General features: G+C 46.5%; 1 protein-coding gene across 5 annotated transcripts; it reads left to right on the forward strand.

Annotated features, from left to right (window-relative positions):
- The first annotated feature begins 1114 nt into the window (after positions 1 to 1114).
- On the forward strand, positions 1115 to 20467 carry COPZ1 (coatomer protein complex subunit zeta 1). Of its 5 annotated transcripts, none has more exons than XR_003511258.1 (10): positions 1115 to 1193; positions 12027 to 12095; positions 13375 to 13456; positions 14095 to 14186; positions 15333 to 15388; positions 16686 to 16763; positions 16922 to 16973; positions 18155 to 18248; positions 18839 to 18986; positions 19069 to 20467. XR_003511258.1 is itself a non-coding variant. In XM_027543099.1 (9 exons), exons 1-9 carry the CDS (start codon positions 1176 to 1178, stop codon positions 19392 to 19394), a joined length of 867 nt encoding a protein of 288 aa, XP_027398900.1. In that variant the 5' UTR covers positions 1115 to 1175; the 3' UTR covers positions 19395 to 20467. The 5 variants fall into 5 exon arrangements, 3 of the variants coding, with proteins under 3 accessions (XP_027398900.1, XP_027398901.1, XP_027398902.1); XR_003511259.1 differs by having other exon boundaries at positions 18210 to 18248; XM_027543099.1 differs by lacking the exon at positions 18839 to 18986.
- The last annotated feature ends 338 nt before the right edge of the window (positions 20468 to 20805 follow it).

Genomic DNA, 20805 nt, shown 5'->3' on the forward strand with positions numbered 1-20805 from the left:
CCCTGATAGTTCAGATGGTAAAGAATTCGAGTGTAATGCAGGAAACCCAGGTTCCATCCCTGGGCCAGGAAGATTCCTCAGAGAAGGGAATGGCTACTCACTCCAGTATTGTTGCCTGGAGAATTCCATAGACAAAGAAGCCTGGTGGGTTACAGCCTATGGGGTTGCAAATAGTTGGACTCAACTAGCGACTAACACACATATAAGGCAAATAAAGGTGTCCCTGACCTAAGAAACGTCAGGGACCAAGAAATTGACGGGTGAGGAAAGCTAAACTTCATCAAAATCCCTCCCTATTGTGAAATCTCTGCATACAGTAAACTTCTCTTTTCTCATTTTGCAACGGCTTGTCCCTACTGGAAAACCGCATACCCTGTTCCCTACATCGTTCCTTATCCTGGACCCTTTATCCCCGTGTCCCTCAGTATCCAAAGCTCTCAAAGCCCGTTTCACGGCGGGCCAAAGAAAATCTGCTTTTAGAAAACTCACTAGCTTCTTGTCCTTCTCTGGATCAAGCAAAGTCTGGGACTCCACCTAGGGTAGATTGTTACTGTTAGCAATCAACCTCTAGCGGCCTTCTTTTATCAAAGTAACACGCTGGTCGTCTTGTGGCTTTACTTTATGACTGTGCAGACTTTGTGTATACTGAAGTGATCTGAGAGAATCTGAAGGAAGAGCTAGTAGTGATTGCCAAAGCAACCGTGGACATCGGGGACCCAATGGAGGCTCCGGAATGAAGATTCCGGTAGGATTACATCAAGACCTGCCAGTGTTAAGGGCCAAAGAGACACAGCGCCCCCTAAAGAGAGTGCGAATTAAAGTTACTAAATCCGGCCGACGATATCACGTGCCCTCCGCCAGGCCAATTGAAAATTAATAATCGCTTCCTCTGTTCCCCATGGAAACAACCCCGCCCCTCTGACCTTCCCGCTCCATTCAGCCGTGAGGTTTTGTCGTTTTATTGAATGTTTAAACTGACAATCAAATACCTGCGCCTTCTGGCTGGACACCTTGCTTCTGCTAAGCAAACTAGTACACTGATTGGCCAATAAAATAATAGATGACATTTGGGCGTCCAATAACCTTCATTCTAGGCGGGATCTAATGAGGGCGTAGGGCCAATCAGAGGCGGCGTTGCCTCTGTGGCTCCACGTCGGCACCAGCTGCGGGGCAAGATGGAGGCGCTGATTTTGGTAGGAGCTGGAGGGGCAGCCGAGATGCTGCAATGTCCAGGGGGGCTGGGAGTCGGGGTTCAGTCTGAGTGGGAGGGGGTAGAAAGGGGAGTTCCGGGTAATCCTCGGGGTCCGAACGTTTTGCAGGTCCCTGGAATAAGCCTGTGGCCTAGTGCCGGAGCTAAAGCCTCGGTTTAGAGTAGGAAGCTGTGCCGGGGATAGGGCAGAGTTGGTGGAAAGTTGAAGGGAGCACATGGAGTCCTTAGGACACATAGGATCATAAGCGTACTGCATTGGGGTCCTTCAGATTCTCTCTGATTATGCGCATTGTGGATGATACTGTGATTTGAGTTCCCCCAAATCTCCAAACTCGCCTCAAATTGTAAGAATAGAGTGCAGGTGTTTGTCATCACAAACAACTTGTCACAGTGCAACTCTCCGTTGATAATTCCCTGTCGTAGACCTTAAAACTATTTCTTCTTCGATTTCCTACTATGTAGATTTTGTCGTCATAAGGAATCAGTATTCCATTAGAGTTCTGGAATACCTGATAAGAGTTAGTGTTGGATTGTGGAATGTTTTCTCAGACTTCTTATTCTGTTCTCTTTTTTCCGGTTCATTTAAATTTTGGGAATTCTTACTACTGTAGGATCTGGGATGCCAACTCTTCTCTGGTTATGTAAGAACTTTGGTGACTAAAGAGGCGTGTTACATCCCCTGTCCATATAATCCTTTTTGCTTGTTCAAAAAAATAAAATACTATTACCTCTTCTTTAGAACTGAGCAGAAACTCAAAAGTGCCCCACCCGTTTCAAACGTGGGGTTGTTAACATATATATGTATGTGTAATGTATAGGAATTTAACTCCCAGCTTCTTCCTTAATTGAATAAACTCTATGTTCATTTTTTGCCTTTTTTACCCCCCTTCAGCTCTTCACATGTACACTTCCAGATCCTCATCGGGTTAAAGAGAGTAACAGGTTTCAATATCCCTCTTTCAAAATGGCAAATATAGGGATTCAGTTCAGTCGCTCAGTCGTGTCCGACTCTTTGCAACCCCATGAATCGCAGCACGCCAGGCCTCCCTGTCCATCACCAACTCCCAGAGTTTACCCAAACTCATGTCCATCGAGTCGGTGATGCCATCCAGCCATCTCATCCTCTGTCGTCCCCTTCTCCTGCCCTCAATCCCTCCCAGCATCAGGGTCTTTTCCAGTGAGTCAACTCTTCGCATGAGGTGGCCAAAGGATTGGAGTTTCAGCTTCAGCATCAGTCCTTCCAGTGAACACCCAGGACTGATCTCCTCTAGGATGGACTGGTTGGATCTCCTTGCAGTCCAAGGGACTCTCAAGAGTCTTCTCCAACACCACAGTTTAAAAGTATCAATTCTTCAGTGCTCAGCTTTCTTCACAGTCCAGTTCTCACATCCATAAGTGACCACTGGAAAAACCAGTCTTAACTAGATGGACCTTTGTTAGCAAAGTAATGTCTCTGCTTTTGAATATGCTATCTAGGTTGGTCATAACTTTCCTTCCAAGGAGTAAGCATCTTTTAATTTCATGGCTGCAGTCACCATCTGCAGTGATTTTGGAGCCCCCCAAAATAAAGTCTGACATGTTTCCACTGTTTCCCATCTATTTGCCATGAAGTGATGGGACCAGATGCCATGATCTTAGTTTTCTGAATGTTGAGCTTTAAGCCAACTTTTTCACTCTCCTGTTTCACTTTCATCAAGAGGCTTTTTAGTTCCTCTTCACTTTCTGGCCACCTCATGCGAAGAGTTGACTCATTGGAAAAGACTCTGATGCTTGGAGGGATTGGAGGCAGGAGGAGAAGGGGACGACAGAGGATGAGATGGCTAGATTTGGTCACCAGAGTTCTTAGAATATCATATTAGTAATTTCTTTCCTCTTTGTCTGTGCTTCCCAACATTTTTAAATGTGTGTGCTCTTTACTATTTTCAATATATTTTGGGCCCCCAATTAAGAACTTATGTATCTTTCTCACCATTCCAGCCCTTCTCAACTGGAGTTCCAGGGGAGAATTAAGCCCTGATGCCCTAAGACATCATTGTATGTAATGAATCAACTTCTCTATATACACAGTGTCACTAGTTTTAAATACTATCTTTGGGAGGAGTAAAAAAATAGTATTAAATAATTTTCAGTATTCAGTGTTTCAGATGTGGAACCCTGGTTGAGAATCAGGTGGTATTCCCTAAATTTTTCTCTTCTCACTACCCTCACATTCTGATCCACAAAATACAGCTCCATCTGATTCAGAATCACCCTTTCTCACTGTTCTTTTTATCTCATCCCCTTCTCTGTCTGCTCAGTGGCATCTTCTAATTCTTGGGTCACCATCTTCATTGTGAAAAGTATAAGGAATTCCCTGAACTTTTACCTGAGCTTCCTATTGAGCTAAAGTGTTGATTGTATCTGGGTGAAAGTGAAAGTATTAGTCACTCAGTTGTGTCTGACTTTTTGTGACCCCATGGACTGTATCCTGCCAAGCTCCTCTGTCCATGGAATTCTCCAGGCAAGAATACTGGAGTGGGTTGCCATGCCCTTCTCTAGGGGATCTTCCTGACCCAAGGATTGAACCTAGGTCTCTTGCATTGCAGGCAGATTCTTTACCGTTTGAGCTACCAGTATTTAACAAACTGCTTCTTAGAGAAGGCAGACCTCTTCTAAAGTTCTTTTAGGCTACTTCCTCTCACATGTCTGTTTCCTGGTTTGACTGGCCCTCTGGGAAAATCTGATCAAAGTGTATTCAATCCTCACCTTTACAAGACACATAGCCATAGGATACTAAGGAGAAGGGTAAGTAAAGTGGGGGGAGGTGTCAAAAAGAACCATCATTTGAAATTTGATCTGATTATGGAAATTTCTAAATACCAATTGTTGTTGTTGTCTAGTCGCTAAGTTGTGTCCAACTCTGTGACCCCTTGGACTGCAGCACACCAGGCTTCACTGTCCTTCACTATCTCCTGGAGTTTGCTCAAACTCAGGTCCACAACATTCAAAAAACGAAGGTTGTGGCATCTAGTCCCGTCACTTCATGGCAAATAGATAGGGAAACAATGGAAACAGTGACAGACTTTATTTTCTTGGGCTCCAAAATCACTGCAGATGGTGACCGCAGCCATGAAATTAAAAGAAGCTTACTCCTTGGAAGAAAAGCTATGAAAACCCTAGACAGTGTATTAAAAAGCAGAGACATTACTTTGCCAACAAAGGTCTATATAGTCAAAGCTATGGTTTCTCCAGGAGTCACATACAGATGTGAGAGCTGGACAGTAAAAAAGGCTGAGTGCCAAAGAATTGATGCCTTCGAACTGTGGTGCTGGAGAAGACTCTTGAGAGTCCCTTGGAGAGCAAGGAGATTAAACCAGACAATTCTAAAAGATATCAACCCCGAATATTCACTGAAAGGACTGATGCTGAAGCTGAAGCTCTAGTACTTTGGCCACCTGATATGAAGAGCCAACTCATTGGAAAGACCCTGATGCTGGGAAAGATTGAAGGCAGGAGGCAAAGGGGATGACAGTAGATGAGATGGTTGGATGGCATTACCGACTCAATAGACAAGAGCTTGAGCAAACTCTGGAAGATAGTGAAGGACACACACGTCTAGCATGCTACAGTCCGTGGGACTGCAAAGAGTTGGAGACGACTGAGGGACTGAACAGCAACGACAACAGGTCCATTGAGTCAGTGATGCTAATACGTTCCCTTCATTTATGTACTTTACAATGGGTCACGTTTCTTTCTTGAATTAAGTGGTCCGTTCCTACCTTTCAAGCACATTTGTCTAATCTTTCTCAGGTTCTTTTCTACGGAAAGAGACCCTTTCATCTTCCATTCCTAGTGCTTGATATTAATGCTCCTGGCCTGGACACACCTTCCTCTTTCATGCTCTTTTCTGTTGGTTCTCTGTTGTGAATGGAGAGGTATCTCTGCAGGTCACCATTCTCCATTAATAACCTCTGGAATCTTAAAGATAATGACGTATCCCCTTCCTCCTTCCCTCTTTTACCCTTTTTTTCATCAAAACTGAATTACTCTAGCAGTCCAGATCTTTAAATCTTCCTCATAGGTTTCATTTTTCTTAGTCCTCTCTGGATTCACTTTCTTAGAGCTTTTCCAGTGCTTTATGGACTAGACTTCTTAATTCTATTCTTTCTCTCCCCTTTGTAAATTTCTGTCCTAAAACAATGACCAGATCCTGAATTCTAAGCCTCATTCAGTAATCAGGGAATCCAGAGTGCACACAGGAGTATGTGTATATATTGGAGGAAGAAACTATGCAGAATACATCAATGACTTTTAAAGGCTGATATTGCTCTATGGCCTTCGCTTCCTGAATCATCTTAATGGGGCTTTTGTTAAATTCTTTTGGCACTAACAGTAGAGGTACTTGGCCTAAATGCCCCCTTCCCCTGCTCTGGGCAAAGGTATCAATTACATTAAGCCCCCAAAGCACTCCCATCTCATTCCTGGCAGTCCCCTGTGCCCCTCTCCCAGCTGCGTCCTTGCCGGTGCCTGGCTGGTCCATTTCGTTAGGAGAAGCAATCTCCTCATTCCTGCACTGTGGAGATATATTTCTCAGCTAGGGCGTGAGCAGTGCCAGCACTGCCCCCGGTGAGGTCCCTGGCAGCCATAAAAATTTTTATTGTGATTATGTTGGTGTCGGGGTGTCCATCTGGGTTATTGCACACCTAGTTTAATTGATTGAAGTTTAATTTATTGACACTTCAAATTAAATGATCAGAATAAACTGTGCTGTTACTCTGGCCGGCTTGTTTTAATGGTTGATTGCTGGAAGCAGACCTCGGCTTGAACTAAAACCCCCAAAGAGCAATTGACGCTGCTTCTAACTCTCCCCATGTCTTGCCCTCCAAGAAGACCTCGTTATAGATTTCCGACGTATTTATATATATTTTTTCCCTCTCCTTCACAGTGGTGGGAAAGAGTTGGTCCCTGGCAAGGTATAAATTATATCAGAGGTCTAGGGGAGCTGTCACATGGTCAAAGGAGGAGGAGGGGGCCTCCATGTGAAGAAAGCCAGACCCCTGAGAAGCCAGGTCTTCCTTGGGAGGATGAATGCAATTATCCAGATATTTGAGGGAACCTAGTGGCAGATTTAGGGTCTCTTTTTCAGCTAGATACTTGCTACTGTTTTCTTGCTTTACTCCGTCAACGTGACTTGGTTAGAGTCAGGATACTGACAAGAAAACTGAGAAGCAAATAAAGGATGGAACAGGGATAAAGAATCAGTGCCTACCTACCCACTTATGATAGAGTAATTAGTAAGATGGAAGGCAGCGTGCCCATGGACAGCTTTGATGAAGATGGATTGGGAGGTTGAGTCCATGCACATGTTGAGATACCTGTACTGGCCAGAGCCTCATATCTCCCTCTGCTGATTCCACACAGTTTATGCTTTCTCTTAGATCAGATTATTAGAGGAGTTCTGTTCTTAGACTCCCAAGCCTGTCACCTTTTCTGATGTTTGACCACCCCCATCTCTTCAGGAAGTCTTTGCTATTGTGTAATCTAAGTCTTACATGCTGCAGATGAAACCTTGGTCTCCTTACTTGGCTTTTAAAATTTCCCACTATTAAAGTAGGTATCCCCATCCACAGCCATTTGGCCTGGATAATTCTGTCTACCAATTTTCTCTAGCTTCTTTTATTTGTGTAGATTTTAGAGGGAGGCTGAAACTAGGGGAGAAGATAGCAGTTCTGTCTCAGGGTTGATTTGGGGGAGCAAGTAGCTTGAAAGATGAACACAGAGGCTGTCAGTTCAGTCTTTCAGAGACTAGCTTTTTGTTTTCAGGAGCACACGGGTGGGGGGAATAAATCACGATACAAATCATGACTAAGGACTCATCAGAAATAGATCTAGCCCCATTTGAGTTTTCCCTTTGCTGTGTGATACTTAAATGAGGGCTCTTGGATTATCCAACGGGGCAAGCAGGAAGTTCTAATGTTGCTCTCAGGGTTCAGATATTTCACACCTGAGGAGTACTCTATTTCTGCTTGTCAGTTCATCTCTTCATAGCAGTACTCCTCGCTTTGACTCTCATTTTTGTAATTCTTCCATTTCCAGAATAGCTGAAGAATTAGGGACTGTGTAACCTCTGTGCAAAAAATTCTCTGGCAGATGGGCTTTCAGAATTTTAAGAAAGGACCTGAAACTGCATTCCTGAAGAGTTTGGGATCTGATTATCTTTGTCCTGCCTGTCTCAGAGCTGCTGGATTTACTCACTGAAAGCTGGAGGGGTGTGGTGCTGACCTTAGCTCCCCCTGCTGGCTGTGTTAGTTTTCTCAATCATTTATTTATGAAGGCCACACGCATGTTCATTGAAGTCATTATTCGGTGCCCGGCAGAGGCTAGGGGGTGGTTTACAAAAGTATCACTCATTTATCCTTTTTTTCTCCCCTCTCCACACCATCTTTCTGTCTGCAGAGAGAATCTCATGTAATTCTAAATCTAGGTCTATGAACTCCTTGAACTCATAAAAATTTGTGAATGTGTGTTTTCCTGGTCACAAGGTCCATGGATTTCATCAGGTTATCGAAACATTTTTTCTTGTAGTGGCAGACGTCCGGTGACCATGGTTTTCTGTTTTGTTTCTGTGTCAGATCCGAAGAGTCTTTCCGGGTGGCTCTTCCTACCATCAGTTCTTCCTTCCTGACACTTGGGTTCACTTTCCTCTTAATAACCAACATTTGGTCTCATGTCGGCTGGGGAATGTTCTGTGGTACCTGTGGCTCCTCTTCTTTCCTGAGCTGTGTTGTCTGAATCTAAGTAAACCCTTGGGTAGGATGTGAAAATGGTTTTTCTCTGGCTAAAACCTTTAGCTAGTTCTTCTCATCTGAAGTCCCTAGGCTTGTGGCTGGCAAACTGGAGCCTGCAAACCTACAGGAGCTTTTCATTTTAGAAATTGGCACAGAATCAGGGAGCAAAATACCTGCTCAGCCATGTGGAGCTGGAGTGGTATCTAGAAATTTCTCCTAGTTTTTTTATAGCCTTGGTTTTACTTTATAAAATAGATTTAAGGAAAGAGCATCTTGTTTCTAGTTGATTGAGACCTATTTTCAAGCCAGGGCACTACTTTCTGGCATGGCCATAAAGATTTCTTTATAAGTAGAGAATGAAGAACTTTCTAGAAATCTCAACCAGATTTTTTACTTATGTCCTTTCAGCTTTGTGGATCTCATCCTCTAACTCCGCAAAGTCTTCTTGGCTCCCTCCCTTCTGCCTTCTCCCCCCGCCCCCACCAAAGATCAAATAAAATAGTCATAATCCCCAAATATCCTGTGCCTGCTCCAAACACTACCCTGGTCCTCTTCTGGTGGCATATCACAATCTTATCCCAGAGTATCCTTTTACTGTACATTGTGAACAGACTTAATTCCATGCTTTTTCAGGGCCCATTTCTTATAGTTTGACTTAAAAGACACACGGATAAGAGCTTTTCTCCAGTGCTGCCTTTTGAATATTTTTGCTAATAATTATAGTTCTGAGGAGGCTGCAGGTCACCTGAAGACCCACAGGGGGCAGCACTAGGAGTGACTCTTCCCTTTTAGTCCTCTGTGTGATGGGGTAGGGGGTACCAGGAGATGTTGTTTTTCACCAAGCTTCAGAAGCCTCTGATTGAGATCAAAGATTTGTTTGTAGCAGTCTCGTTGCTTGTTCAGTGTTGTTTCAGCTCTCCTGAGGAGTACAGTCTAGTTTTCTTGATAATAAAAAGGGACATGAAAATCCGAGCCACCCAACCTCCCACAGACCAATCTGCCTGTATATCATTTCCAGTCACTGTTAGCATTTGAGGTGAAGTTCTGTTATACACTCAGGCTGTGGCTCTCTGAAAGTCAGTGCATCACAGAACTTTGTCTCGAAAGCTTTCTAGCAGCTACCCATTTGGGAGTGGGAGGGAAGAACAGGCCTTTAAAAATCCTTTGAATGTGTCCCTAAGCATGTAGGGTCTTTCTCAATAATCAGCATTTAATGTGTTAACAAGGTCAGGCCTAGTCCATTGTCCAGGAATGCTGCTTCTCAGTAGCTGGGAGTTGTTTATAAACTTGCCCTTTGCAAAAAACTTAAAATGAAATTACATTATCAGTAATGGCTTCTGGGCCCTTTAAACAGCCTGGTTTTATGATATGAGAGGAACTTCAGGCCCTCCCCTGCCTACCCCCTCCCCACCCACACACACACAGTCCTGAGAGGTAAAGGCCCCAGGCTGAAGTGGAACCAGCTGTAGTCAGGAGGTGGCAGGAGAAGTAAAGGAGAAGCTGCCGGGCTGGCTGTAGCCGAGTGGAGAACTAAAGCAGCGTGGAAGCTCTGGCCAAGTTCTCGGCTTTATTTAGAGTGGTCATTCCTTTGGAAGTTTGAAATGACCAGCCTTTTCTCTAGTGCCTTCTTAGCCCTTTCAGACTTACAGTCACATCTGGTCTTCTCCTTCCCCTGCCTTTGCCCTGTCTTTTATCCTTCCCAGGAAGATTCATGTTTCTATTTTGGGGGTTTCCTTGATGGCGCCTTCTAGGAAGCCAGTGAAAAGAGCCGGGAGCAGGACCCAGGCATCTGTCCCCTCTTTGCCAGTTGTTTTAGGCACTCTCTTTCCCTGTTGGCCACAGAGGATTGTCTGGCTCTCTGACTTGGCTGGTGGCCGTAACCGTTTTCCTCTGCTTTGGGATCCCGTTCTTTCTAGAGATGCCAGACCCTGCGGCTGCAAGCACGAGTTACCTGTGCCAGATCAATGCCCGTTTAAGCCATTGGGAAGCTCTCTAAGGTTGCAGATAGCCTGAACAGAGCCAAGGATTTCCAGGGAAGAGGCTGTGGGGAAAATGATTTCTTCTGAATTCCCTTCCGGATGGACTTCTTTTCCTTCATTAAGGAAAGAATCCCTGAGTGTCTCCCTGTTGGTGAATCAAGGATCCAGGTTTCTACAGAATTGAGCCTGCTTATGGGAAGATCATTCTGTGGGGAATTAGGAGTTGGGAAAGCTGCTGTATTTGTGACCTTTTAGATGAGACTCTAGAGGACTTCCTTCTTCTAGACAGAGTCTCAGTTTGAGAGAGTATTCCAGAAAGTAATGTGTATAGCATGGGCATTTCTAAGGAGTGTTCGTCAGAGGAGGATGAGTTGGTAGTAATGTCACCCAAAAGGACCACACCAGAAAATCTACCTGTATGAGGAAGCCTAATTATAAGAGAAATCCCCTAGGTGCTTATTGCATCAACAAATTTTTACCTTACTCTCAAACTTCATTTATTCTCATAATCATTCAATAAATATTGAGAATTTAGTATGTGTATTATTCTGGACACTTGTAATAAATCAGTGAATGAAACAAAATTTTCTGTCCTCAAGAATCCAAGTGGGGAAAGCTTACATTCTTCATCATTCTGTTCTCAAAATACTGGGTTCCCTTTCCTCTCCTCCTTAACTCCTTGAGCTCAGGTTGGTTCTTTGCTTGGAACCATAAACCTCCTGGCGCCTCATAGGATAGTTTACCTTGGTAGAAGCTACAGATCCTTGGCAGCGATTCTTTCCTCCTCACCTTTGGGTCTTTGTTAAATGTATGCTTGGAGAATAGAGAATATTTTTGGCCCTGTGAGAGCTGTGGGTTTCCTAAGTAGGATCAGGAAATGGAGGTAGCAAAGCATCAGCCTTGTCTCATAGCACAGGGGAAGAATATGTATGGTAAGTAACATTGATAGTCAAGGACTCTGAGCCTGCAAACACTTTCATACATGTACCGCTATCTCCCTTCCCTTCTTCTCCTTTCCTGTTAGTTGGTTCCCTGGAAGTTGCAGAAGTGGAGGAGCTTTTACAAAGTGACATGCTTTGAGTTTGAGTGTAACCATTAAGGCTGAGATACTTGATTTCTTTCTTTCTTTCTTTTTTTTTTTTTTTTTTGTGGCCGTGCCGTGTGGCATGCAGAATCTTAGTTTCCCAACCCGGGACAAACCCATACCCTCTACAGTGGAAGCATGGAGTCTTAACCACTGGGCCACCAGGGAAGTCCCTCATTTCTTTATGAGAGCCAGTTTACTCAAAGGTTGATTCTTCGTGGTGAAGGACCACTCCTCTCCTGCTCCTTATCTGCAGGTTTCACAGTGTTTCTTAGATGGAGCCTCTTCTTACTGCTTCTTAACGACCCCAAATTCAGATTGGTTTTTGTTTTGGCAAGTTAAGTGGTGGTGGTCAGGGTATAGTAGAGGAGTTGGGATCCTCGGAGAAGTCTTAGAAGATGGATGTCTCCCTGGGCTGCATTCAGAACTGTTGTGTCTGTGTGTGAGTGTGTACGTGTGCGCATGCCTGCTCCTTCCCCTCTGCTCAGTGAGTGGGTGGTTTAGGGAGGGCTTGCTTTATGCCTCTGCATCGCCACTGCAGCAACTTCCAAGTACACTAGGGCATTCAACCCTGTTTTCCTATAGCCCCGTGCAGTGCTTATTAATTAATCTGGTCACATTCCATACCCACCTGTGCATAGGAGACCAGGGAGGAGGGAGAGTAATTTGGAAAATAACTATAGCATAATATTTGGAAATAACAGCATGACCTACTTTGATTAAGCCCTCTGTGAGTCTGGCTCATAGAAATTGTTTCTCTGGCACTGCTCCGGGTCCTTTGTTGAAAAGTCCCCTCCCTCAATTCAGTTCATTTGTCGCTCAGTCATTCTCAGTGGGAAATGTCAAAGTCTAACCAGGTTGGGATAGGGGACATACAGAGGCATCTCTGTAACCCATTGCAGCCCCAGTAGGATTAAGAGAAGGTATCTGGTTTGTGAGTGGTGGCAAGAGCCTTCAGGACTGAAGCTATGTTCATATCTCTTCAGGAACCCTCCCTGTATACCGTCAAAGCCATCCTGATTCTGGACAATGATGGAGATCGACTTTTTGCCAAGGTGAGATTCCCTTTCAGATTAGTTGAGAAGCAAGACAGAGTTTTGGATCTTGGGACTGGCCCCACTCACTCCTATTCATCCACAAATAATTTTGAGAATTCTTCTATCTGACTACTCCAGATAAAACCTAAACTGCTCCTGTCTGTTAGTTGCCCTGCTTCCCTACCTGCCCATCCTTAGACTTTGTCATCAACATCAGAAGAGAGAAAAGCTTTGGAGCTTGGTTTCTGAACAAAGAAGTGTATGGATGTAAGAAGCAGCCTGCTTCTTACAAAGGCCCATCACCCCTGTCCCTTTCCCTTCTACCCCATCATCCTGCCTGAGTTTTTCCGGGGAATTCTCGTGCAGTTCCACAGTTCCAGCCCTACATCCACAGTCACTACCAAGCTTGCTACTTCCTGACTTTCCTGGTCCAATGTTTCTAACTTTGAATCCATTGAAAGAGAAGAGGAAGGACACCCCTCTCCTCTCCCTCCATATTCTCCCCCTCCTAGAGAAATTTTTTCTGTCCCTGGTGTATTAACTCCGGGCAAGCATCGCATAAATCAATCAGCAGGTAGAGATTAGTTTAGAATTCACCAGCTGTTCCTCCCTGTAATTGGATGTAACTATGCAGGACACCTTTTGAAACAGTTATCCAGTTACTAAATGCCAGACCTGTCATAGGTCTTCAGCTGACTGCGACGGATTAGCCCCTAAAGAGCAGAGCGATTTAGCAGCCTGCGTCTCCGCCCCCGTGCCAGGGAGAGCTTGGGAGTGGGCTCCATGGTGTGCTAGCTTGCCTCCCGCTTCTTTGAGTTTGCTGGAAAGGAAGCTAAAATACCAGAGAGCCGAGAGCCCAGGCAGAGCTTGTCCTTCTACAGAGGAGGGTATTGCAGCCCTTCCCAATTCCTAGCCTTGCTCAGTGAGTGAGGGCTGGTGCCTTCTGTGTTCTCTAGCAGTGCTCCCTGACCTGGGGTGGCGCCTGGGATGGCCTCAGGGCTGCTGCCCTGGCGTACAGATGGGGCAGAGCCTCCTCACAGGGCTTCTAGGCCTTTTGCCCTTCCAACCTGGGAACCATGAGGTAGGGTGGCTTAGAGCAGGGTCCTTAAAAAATTTGTTTTCTATCGGATTACTCACTGCCCATTCCCTACCTCTGTGGTTCTCCCTTCTTCCTGTCAGTATTTCTCTTCACCCCATCCCTTGAAGGGGAGCAATCCAAGACCCAGGGCAAAACAGTCACTAATCATCCTGGGCTTCCAGCTCTAACAGCCCAACCCGTCTCCTTCCCTCTGACCAGTACTATGACGACACCTACCCCAGTGTCAAGGAGCAAAAGGCCTTTGAGAAGAACATTTTCAACAAGACCCATCGGACTGACAGTAGGTCGTTTTCCTTTCCCTACTCCCCATGGTGGGTGGCCGGGGGGAGCCACAGCGGGAAGCGGGCAGCAATGGGACTGTGGAGGAAGGATGAAATGACTCTGCCTCCTTTTTCTCTTTTTTTCCTCCTCCCCTCATATAATAAACTCTTCAGAAATGTAATGGGGAGGTGAGTGTACCTCACGCGGGAATACCGCGCTAGAAGGTTGGCTGTTAGCTACCTGTCTAGTCCCTGGATTTATGAGCCTCACTTGACAAATTTAACTGCAGCTCTGCTTATTGTACCGCATCCATTAGGGCAGGTAAATGGAAGTCTGTAAAGGTGACCGCTCTGCATTTTCACCTCCGAAGGATCGACTAGTATCCTGTCTCATATACAAGGAGGGAAATAAGGGTAGTAGGGGCGGGGAGCAGTTAGAGAAGGAGATGCTTAGACTCCCCCATTTATACTTGCCTTCTTCTGCTATCACCTGAAAATAAAAAGCAGGTCAACTTTGGTCTTTGTGGGGGTCATTAAGACCCACCTTCTCTCAGCCCCACATAGCTGAATACTAATTCATGGTAACTGCCTCTGCCCTACTTGCAAGTCTCAGACCACCTACTGTTTCCACCTTTGTTCCCCCCACCCATCCCCACAGGTGAAATTGCCCTCTTGGAAGGCCTGACAGTGGTATACAAAAGCAGTATCGATCTCTATTTCTATGTGATCGGCAGCTCCTATGAAAATGAGGTGAGAATCCCCACACTCTGCCATCTCTGCTCTCACCTCCTGAACCGCTGGCAGGCCCTTGTGACTGGTTCTGGGCCCAAGGACTGCTGTGTGCCTTTGGCTTCTGACTGGCTAATGAAGTTGTCCGAGATCCATGTCAGCCTCACAAACATGGCCGAGCAACTAAATCAACCTGGAACGCAAGCTTTCCCAGCTTTCTCTCTGTGTCCGCCTAGGACACACCGTCTATGTTTTGATAACACACTAACATACATTATCAATGGCCTTCCCTGCCTAGTGTTTTTAAGATGGATTTCTGAGTTGTGATCAGGGTTCGCCTGTGAATGAGCCACACCTGACTGAGTTTGGGCCAATTAGGCAATATTCCGGGTCATATTGAAGCCATATATTCTGAGTGGCTCTTTGAAGACTGGGTATAGCCCTAACCTCTTCCCATATGTAGGAAAAACTATTTACCTCAGGTCACAACTTTTAAGGAGAGTAGATAAGTAAAAATAAGCCCCCACATAATTTGAGGCAAAAGTCACAGTTTGAGAAAACCAGTTCTTACTGAATTCTTATCACTGTAAGTGCTTTGTAGAATGCATTGTTATTTAAACCTTGTAGCACCTCTGTGAGTTTTGGGCACTAGTGCCCTCGTTTTATAGATGATTAAACTAAACCTTGAGGAACTGTATGAAATTACTTACATTTGACCACTGTTGGACTACAGATGTGGCTGTTTCATGTGGTTCAACCTGATAACTTTCCCAGGGTCACACATCTAGAAATGCTTCAGCGAGGATTCACGTCCAGATCTGTCTGACTCCAAAGTCCTTGCTGTCTGCACAACTGACTTAAGCTATTGCTTGGTTAATGATTTTTCTAAGACATAGGGTAACACATATACAGTTGGGAAATACACGCAGAAGACTGACAGGAAAGTTGTTTGAACAGTCTGGTCAAAGAGAGACCTCAAATTACAAGATCATGAAGCAGAATTTATTTTTGTCTTCTTCCTGTTTTACTCTCACTTCCACCATATGCTGCTGGTCTTTTGTGAAAGCCTGTGTCTTTTGATCCTTAATGAGTTAGAGGGTTTTGTTTTCAGGTAGCAGCTTTCGGGGCCTTGAACTTTATCCTTCTGCTTCTTCTGTCTCCAAATAGCTGATGCTCATGACTGTTCTGAACTGCCTCTTCGACTCATTGAGCCAGATGCTGAGGTGAGCAGGCCATTCTTGACATCTGTTTGGGAGAGAAAGTTGCTCTTCTTCGGGCCCAGGGATTTGTGGGGGCTCAACAGAGGCTGCAAGGAGTTGATTTACCTTGAGAAATTGGGCTTATTATTTCAGAGTAATTTACACTGATGGGGAGGACTGGATGGGGGAGTGTGTTACTCCTGTGGAATAATTCTCCTGAGAGAAAGGATTGGGAGGGAGCAGAATCTTTGCCCCTGTGTCTCCTGTCACATCCTGCTGTGGCTCTGTCGGAGCTCCAAGCACCTCACAGTGTTCTCCTGGGCTTCATTCTTTACATTCAAGATAGAGAAAGGGAAGTGTCCCGGATACGACATCAGCACCTCGGGAATGGAGGCACCACTCCTAATTTTTCATATGCGGCCCTTAGTTGTTCCTTCTATAGAACAGGAAGAATGTGCCTTTTACCCTCTCCTCCCCATCTACCTCCCCGCCATCCTCTACTCCCCACGTAGATGGGCCGTAGAAGAGATATAAGATACTTTTCCTGAAAACATCCAGGGCTCCCCAGTGAGCCCAGTACAGACATCCATCCAGACGGAGCAGAACAGCAGGCGCTCTCAGCCCCACAAAATCAGCAGGGTGAATGGCTCAGATTTCCTCAGGAAGGGGATGATTTATTTCTCAGCCAGGTGAATGAATAGGCTTCATTTCAGTGATCTAGTGAAAGAGTCAAACTGACGGATGTGACTGGCCATGTGCACCAACCACCGGATCTGAGGCTGGTGGATGCTGGGCCCTGGCGGTTCCCAGCCCCCTAGTTGGGCTTCTTTTCAAGGCCTGAGCAGAGCTGGGGAAGGAGACCAGGGGAGGGGAGGGAGCAAGGAGAGTCTTAGAAGGCTTGTCAGAGCTTGAGTGCGAATAGAGTTTGCACTCAGCCCCTCCTCACCTCCTGCCACCTCCAGATTGAGTGTTAGCTCTGTGGATTTCCTTTTTTCCACACACTAATGTCAGTGTTCATGAGCAATGTTGTAAGCGGCATCATAGCAGATAGGAAAGAAAGCATAGCTCTGGAAATCAGCCCTCGAATAGGCAGAAATTGACTGTATGTATATTTTGAATCTCTTTCTTGGCATTCCTGATCCTTACTCAGCAAAGAAGTGTAGGAAGGGTGTTAGGATGGGTTAGCCAGAAAGTTCTTATTCACTTCTTTGTGTGCTTAGTGGAGACATACATTGGTCTAGCTGAGGCTCCCGCAACTCAGACCATGTCCTAGGATCCCTTTCACACCCAGGCTGGGTTTTCTCTTCTCTTGGGGACTCAGGAAAAATGTAGAAAAGCGAGCTCTGCTGGAGAACATGGAGGGGCTCTTCTTGGCTGTGGATGAAATCGTAGATGGAGGGTGAGTTCTCTGCCCTCCCCGGGCCTCCCTGGATCTGGGGTGACGGGTGGGGCCACTGCCCCTGTCCTGAGGCAAGGGGGCTGAGTGACCAGAGTTCCCCCACAGTAAGTTGGTCCTTCAGGACAGAGTGAACAGTGGTCTTTTCTATGTCTCTTCAGGGTGATCCTAGAGAGCGATCCCCAGCAAGTGGTACACCGGGTGGCATTAAGGGTAAGTAGGACTGTGCTTGTTCCCCACAGCCCCCATCCACTCATCCTCCAGGACCAAACCTCCTCAATGATCTAAAGGGTTGGGGCTGGTAGAATACATGTAACTGTCTCCTTCCCTTTCAAATTGTCCTTATCTCAAGGATGGGAAGCAGAAGGAAGGTGTTTCTGTCCCTTACCTGGTACCTAGCATCTCATATAGTCTGCACAGAGTGGACATTTAATACATACTTTTTAAATCAAAGATGAAATAAAGGGAACTTGAATATTGATGGTTCTAAAATGATAAAGGACTTTGAGGTTGGCTGCTTCTTCCTGGGGGAATGAATCCAATCATCTGAGGCAGAGGCTTGTCTTCCTTGTCTTTTAAAGTCTCAGGAAACTGAGGACAGCACCTCTCCATCAGGAAGTACTTATTTGCAGGAACCTCTGTCCTCTTTGGTGCCAGTGGTACCAGAAAGAGGCTTCTGAGTTAACCATAGAAAGCCTCAAGTCATCGAGGTGCAGAGAGAGCCCACCAGCAAATTGTAGGGCTACAGGGAGGCCTGAGCAAAGCCAGTCTCCCCACTCACAGAATGTCCCGGCTCTGACCTCCAGAGTGAAGGCTGACAGTGCTGGGTAATGGGAAATCTTCTCCCTTAACTGTCGTGGGCTCCATTTGCATAGTTTAATCTTCTCCTTTAACATATGTCTCTGTGTGGCAAGAGAGAAGGTCCCCCCACACCCCCATCCGACTCCCTCCTTTCCCTTCTCAGGCTGCTGTTGCAGCAGTTTATTTCTCAAATTAACATGCTGTCGTTACCCATCAGGCCTTGCGGGATCCATTAAACTACCCCGGGCTCCCCCTCATCCTCTCCCTAGCGATATTGATATTCAGGGAAGGTCTTCTCTGACTAGGGAATCAGGTCTCCCACCCCCAAGTTGAGAATCAGATAACCTGCTGATTACCTGGAATGGAATAAATCTTAAGAAGTCCTCCTGCCTTAAAAGAGAAGATGGATGAAATGACCCTTTTTTTTTTTTTTTTTTTTGCTCACAGTCCCTCTGGCCAAGTAAAATTGTGGCTAGCCAAGTAAAATTGTAGCTGCACTAACTAGTCCCTAGGAGGGACTGAGAAGGTTAGGGCATGTGCCCGTCACTTCAGTTTAAAGGACTACCTCTTCCTTCCTCACTCCCCAACCTCAGTCAGGTCTCACTCCAGCTTTTTTCCACGCTGAACGCTTGTCTCGCTGTGCTGTAGGGAGAAGATGTACCCCTTACGGAGCAGACCGTGTCTCAGGTATGACTTTCTTCTTTCCTCCTCTCCAGAGGGACCGGGTCACTAAAGAGGCCAGCGTAGCATTCCACCCCAGCCCACCAGGCCTGAACTCAGCAGACTAGAGACTGAAGACACATCTTCTTTGGCTCCCACTTAATCCCGAGAACTGGGGCTCATGGCTCATACAGCCCAGTGCTTCCTACCCATCCCAACTCCCATCCCACTTTTCCTATGAGCAGTGGCTGTCAGCCTTGCTCTGCACCCTTCAAACCCTCCCTGCCTGATGCCTCATTCAGTGATTTATTCCCCAGCAGAGGCTTGCCTTAAGCAGATGGTCTGTGTGCATGCACACACACACTCTCTCTTTCTCTTATTATTCAAATGAGGGCTAAGCTGGCAATGCATACTCTAGAATATGCATGCAGGTTTTGCAGATCCATCTTGCTACTTTGCAGATAGATTGTCTACCTGATGGGGGCAGAGGGGGAGGGGCAGGGAGGGATTCTGTTTTCTACCCACTTGGAATTCTCACCAAGAAGTCCATCTGGATGTGGCAACCCCCCTCCTTTTAACATGTATCCAGTAACCCCCAGTTTTTTCTTTCCTCCCAGGTATACCTCTTCTCTCTTCATCCCCCCAGTGGACTTGAATTTTTTTGGAATTTCCCAAACTGACAGTCCTCTAGGGCCTTAGAGAGCTTCTTCCCATCCCTCTACCCTTGGGGATTTTCTATTTGCCAATCTTCTAAGGACAGGGAAGGCAAGTGAGGGGAAGGAGAGCCCCATCCCCACCCCCACCCTGCCCCTCAGCAAGCCCCTCAATGCCGCCCTTGTCCCTGCAGGTGCTACAGTCAGCCAAAGAACAGATCAAGTGGTCCCTCCTTCGGTGAAGACCCCACTGTTCCTGGCTCCTCACCCCCTCAAAAAATCCACGTCGGCTGTGACTTGTCATGCAGTCCCCCAAATGATGCTCTCAGGGTCATCTCGGGGATCACAGGGATCCTTAAATCTCCATCCCGTCTGTTGTTACCTCCTCATTCCCACCCCAAACCCATATGCACTTCCCGTTCCTTCTCCCTGCTTTTGGCAGTTCTGGGAGTCCATCAGGCTCTCAGTGGATTTGGACATGGGCAGGGGCAGCACCCTCTTCCTTTCTCCCCTGGATTAGGCTCCCCTGTATTTTCTCCTCCATTTCTGTGCCCTTTGCTGCAGCTACGCTTCAAAGCAGGAGAAAGAATGTGCTGAGTGTTTTCCTCCCTTTGCCTCTATCCGAACACATATGTCCAGCAAGGGGAGGGAAAGGGAATTCTTTTCTATAGAATGAGTGAGGGTGGGGAGAGGCATATCAGGTCTCTGCCGCAGCCCGGCTGGGCTTGGTATTTTCTCCCATTTCTTCTTACTGCCCAGGTCTCCAGCCTTGGGAAAAAAGACTGGGAACAACTCATAGGCAGGGGACAGCGTGGAAGAAGCAGTGATTTAAATTTTATTGGAGAGGGCCTATAAAATTCTTTATTTCAAACACAGCTGAGTTTTTTTTTACCCCGATCCTGGCTTGTAACTTCAAGACTGCTGTGGTCTGTGAGTGTCCGTTGTGGGAGGGTCTGTCTTTTGGGCCAGTACCTTAACTCTCCACCTTCACTACCCGTGGGATCTCCGCCTGGCTTGTTCTCTCTGTGCCCTGGAGCAAAGCCAGTCCCTGAACTAAAACTCCATTCTAGTCTTGGGAAGGAGAGTTTCTGCTCAGAACAGGGACAGGGTGGAATTTATGACTTGGGCCTCTGGGCTCTCTCAGCCCCTTCTCTCCCCCACATGCATTTCACTCCTCTGCCTTGGGTCTGCAGTCTCTGTCTTCTGCTTAACCCTGTCCTCTCTCTGCCTCAGCCTTACATCCAGGCAGTAGGCCTGGGCGCCTCCCCTCCCTCGGTCACTGAGAGAGGCGCCTTTTTTCAGAAAACCTTGGGGATTTGGATTCCCCCAGGAAGACAGAGGAAGGAACAGCCACTGTTTCGTCTCATCTCTCCCCCGACCCAGAACTTTCCACAAAAAACGTCTCAAGAAATCTTCCTGAGACTTTGAGTTCTGCCCCACCGACTAACTGCCAATTCTCCAAGAGTGTGGGCGGATAACTGGGCATCCATCCGTGAGGGGGCATTTCTGTGTAAGAGATACATGGAGTCAGGATGGTAGCCACCTTCATATACTGCTCTGTGCAAAGAGGAATAAAACATTTCTTTTTCCAAACTGCCTTTGTGTGATGTTTGTGTTCCCCTTCCTCTCTTTTTGGCAGCTGCTCCTGTTCCTCTAAACGCCACCCCCCCTTGCTCCCCATCTTATAATATTTCTTCCTTCCTACCTCAGAGACTCCCCAGCATTCTGCGCCCCCATCCCTAATTTACGGGGCTGTTTGCCTCCTTGGCATCTCTCCGTCCACTCTCCTGGAAATTGGCGCCAGGGGTGGGGTGGGGATGGTATTTTCTCAGTGGGAGTCCCAGGGAATGGAGTGCTCCCCCCGCCACCCCCAAAGCCAGCTGCCTGCTCCCGCCTCAGCCATTAGTAACCCGGAGACGCGCACCTGCGTG

The sequence above is a fragment of the Bos indicus x Bos taurus genome, chromosome 5 (genome assembly GCF_003369695.1).
Source record: "Bos indicus x Bos taurus breed Angus x Brahman F1 hybrid chromosome 5, Bos_hybrid_MaternalHap_v2.0, whole genome shotgun sequence".
In the NCBI taxonomy this organism is placed as follows: domain Eukaryota; kingdom Metazoa; phylum Chordata; class Mammalia; order Artiodactyla; family Bovidae; genus Bos; species Bos indicus x Bos taurus.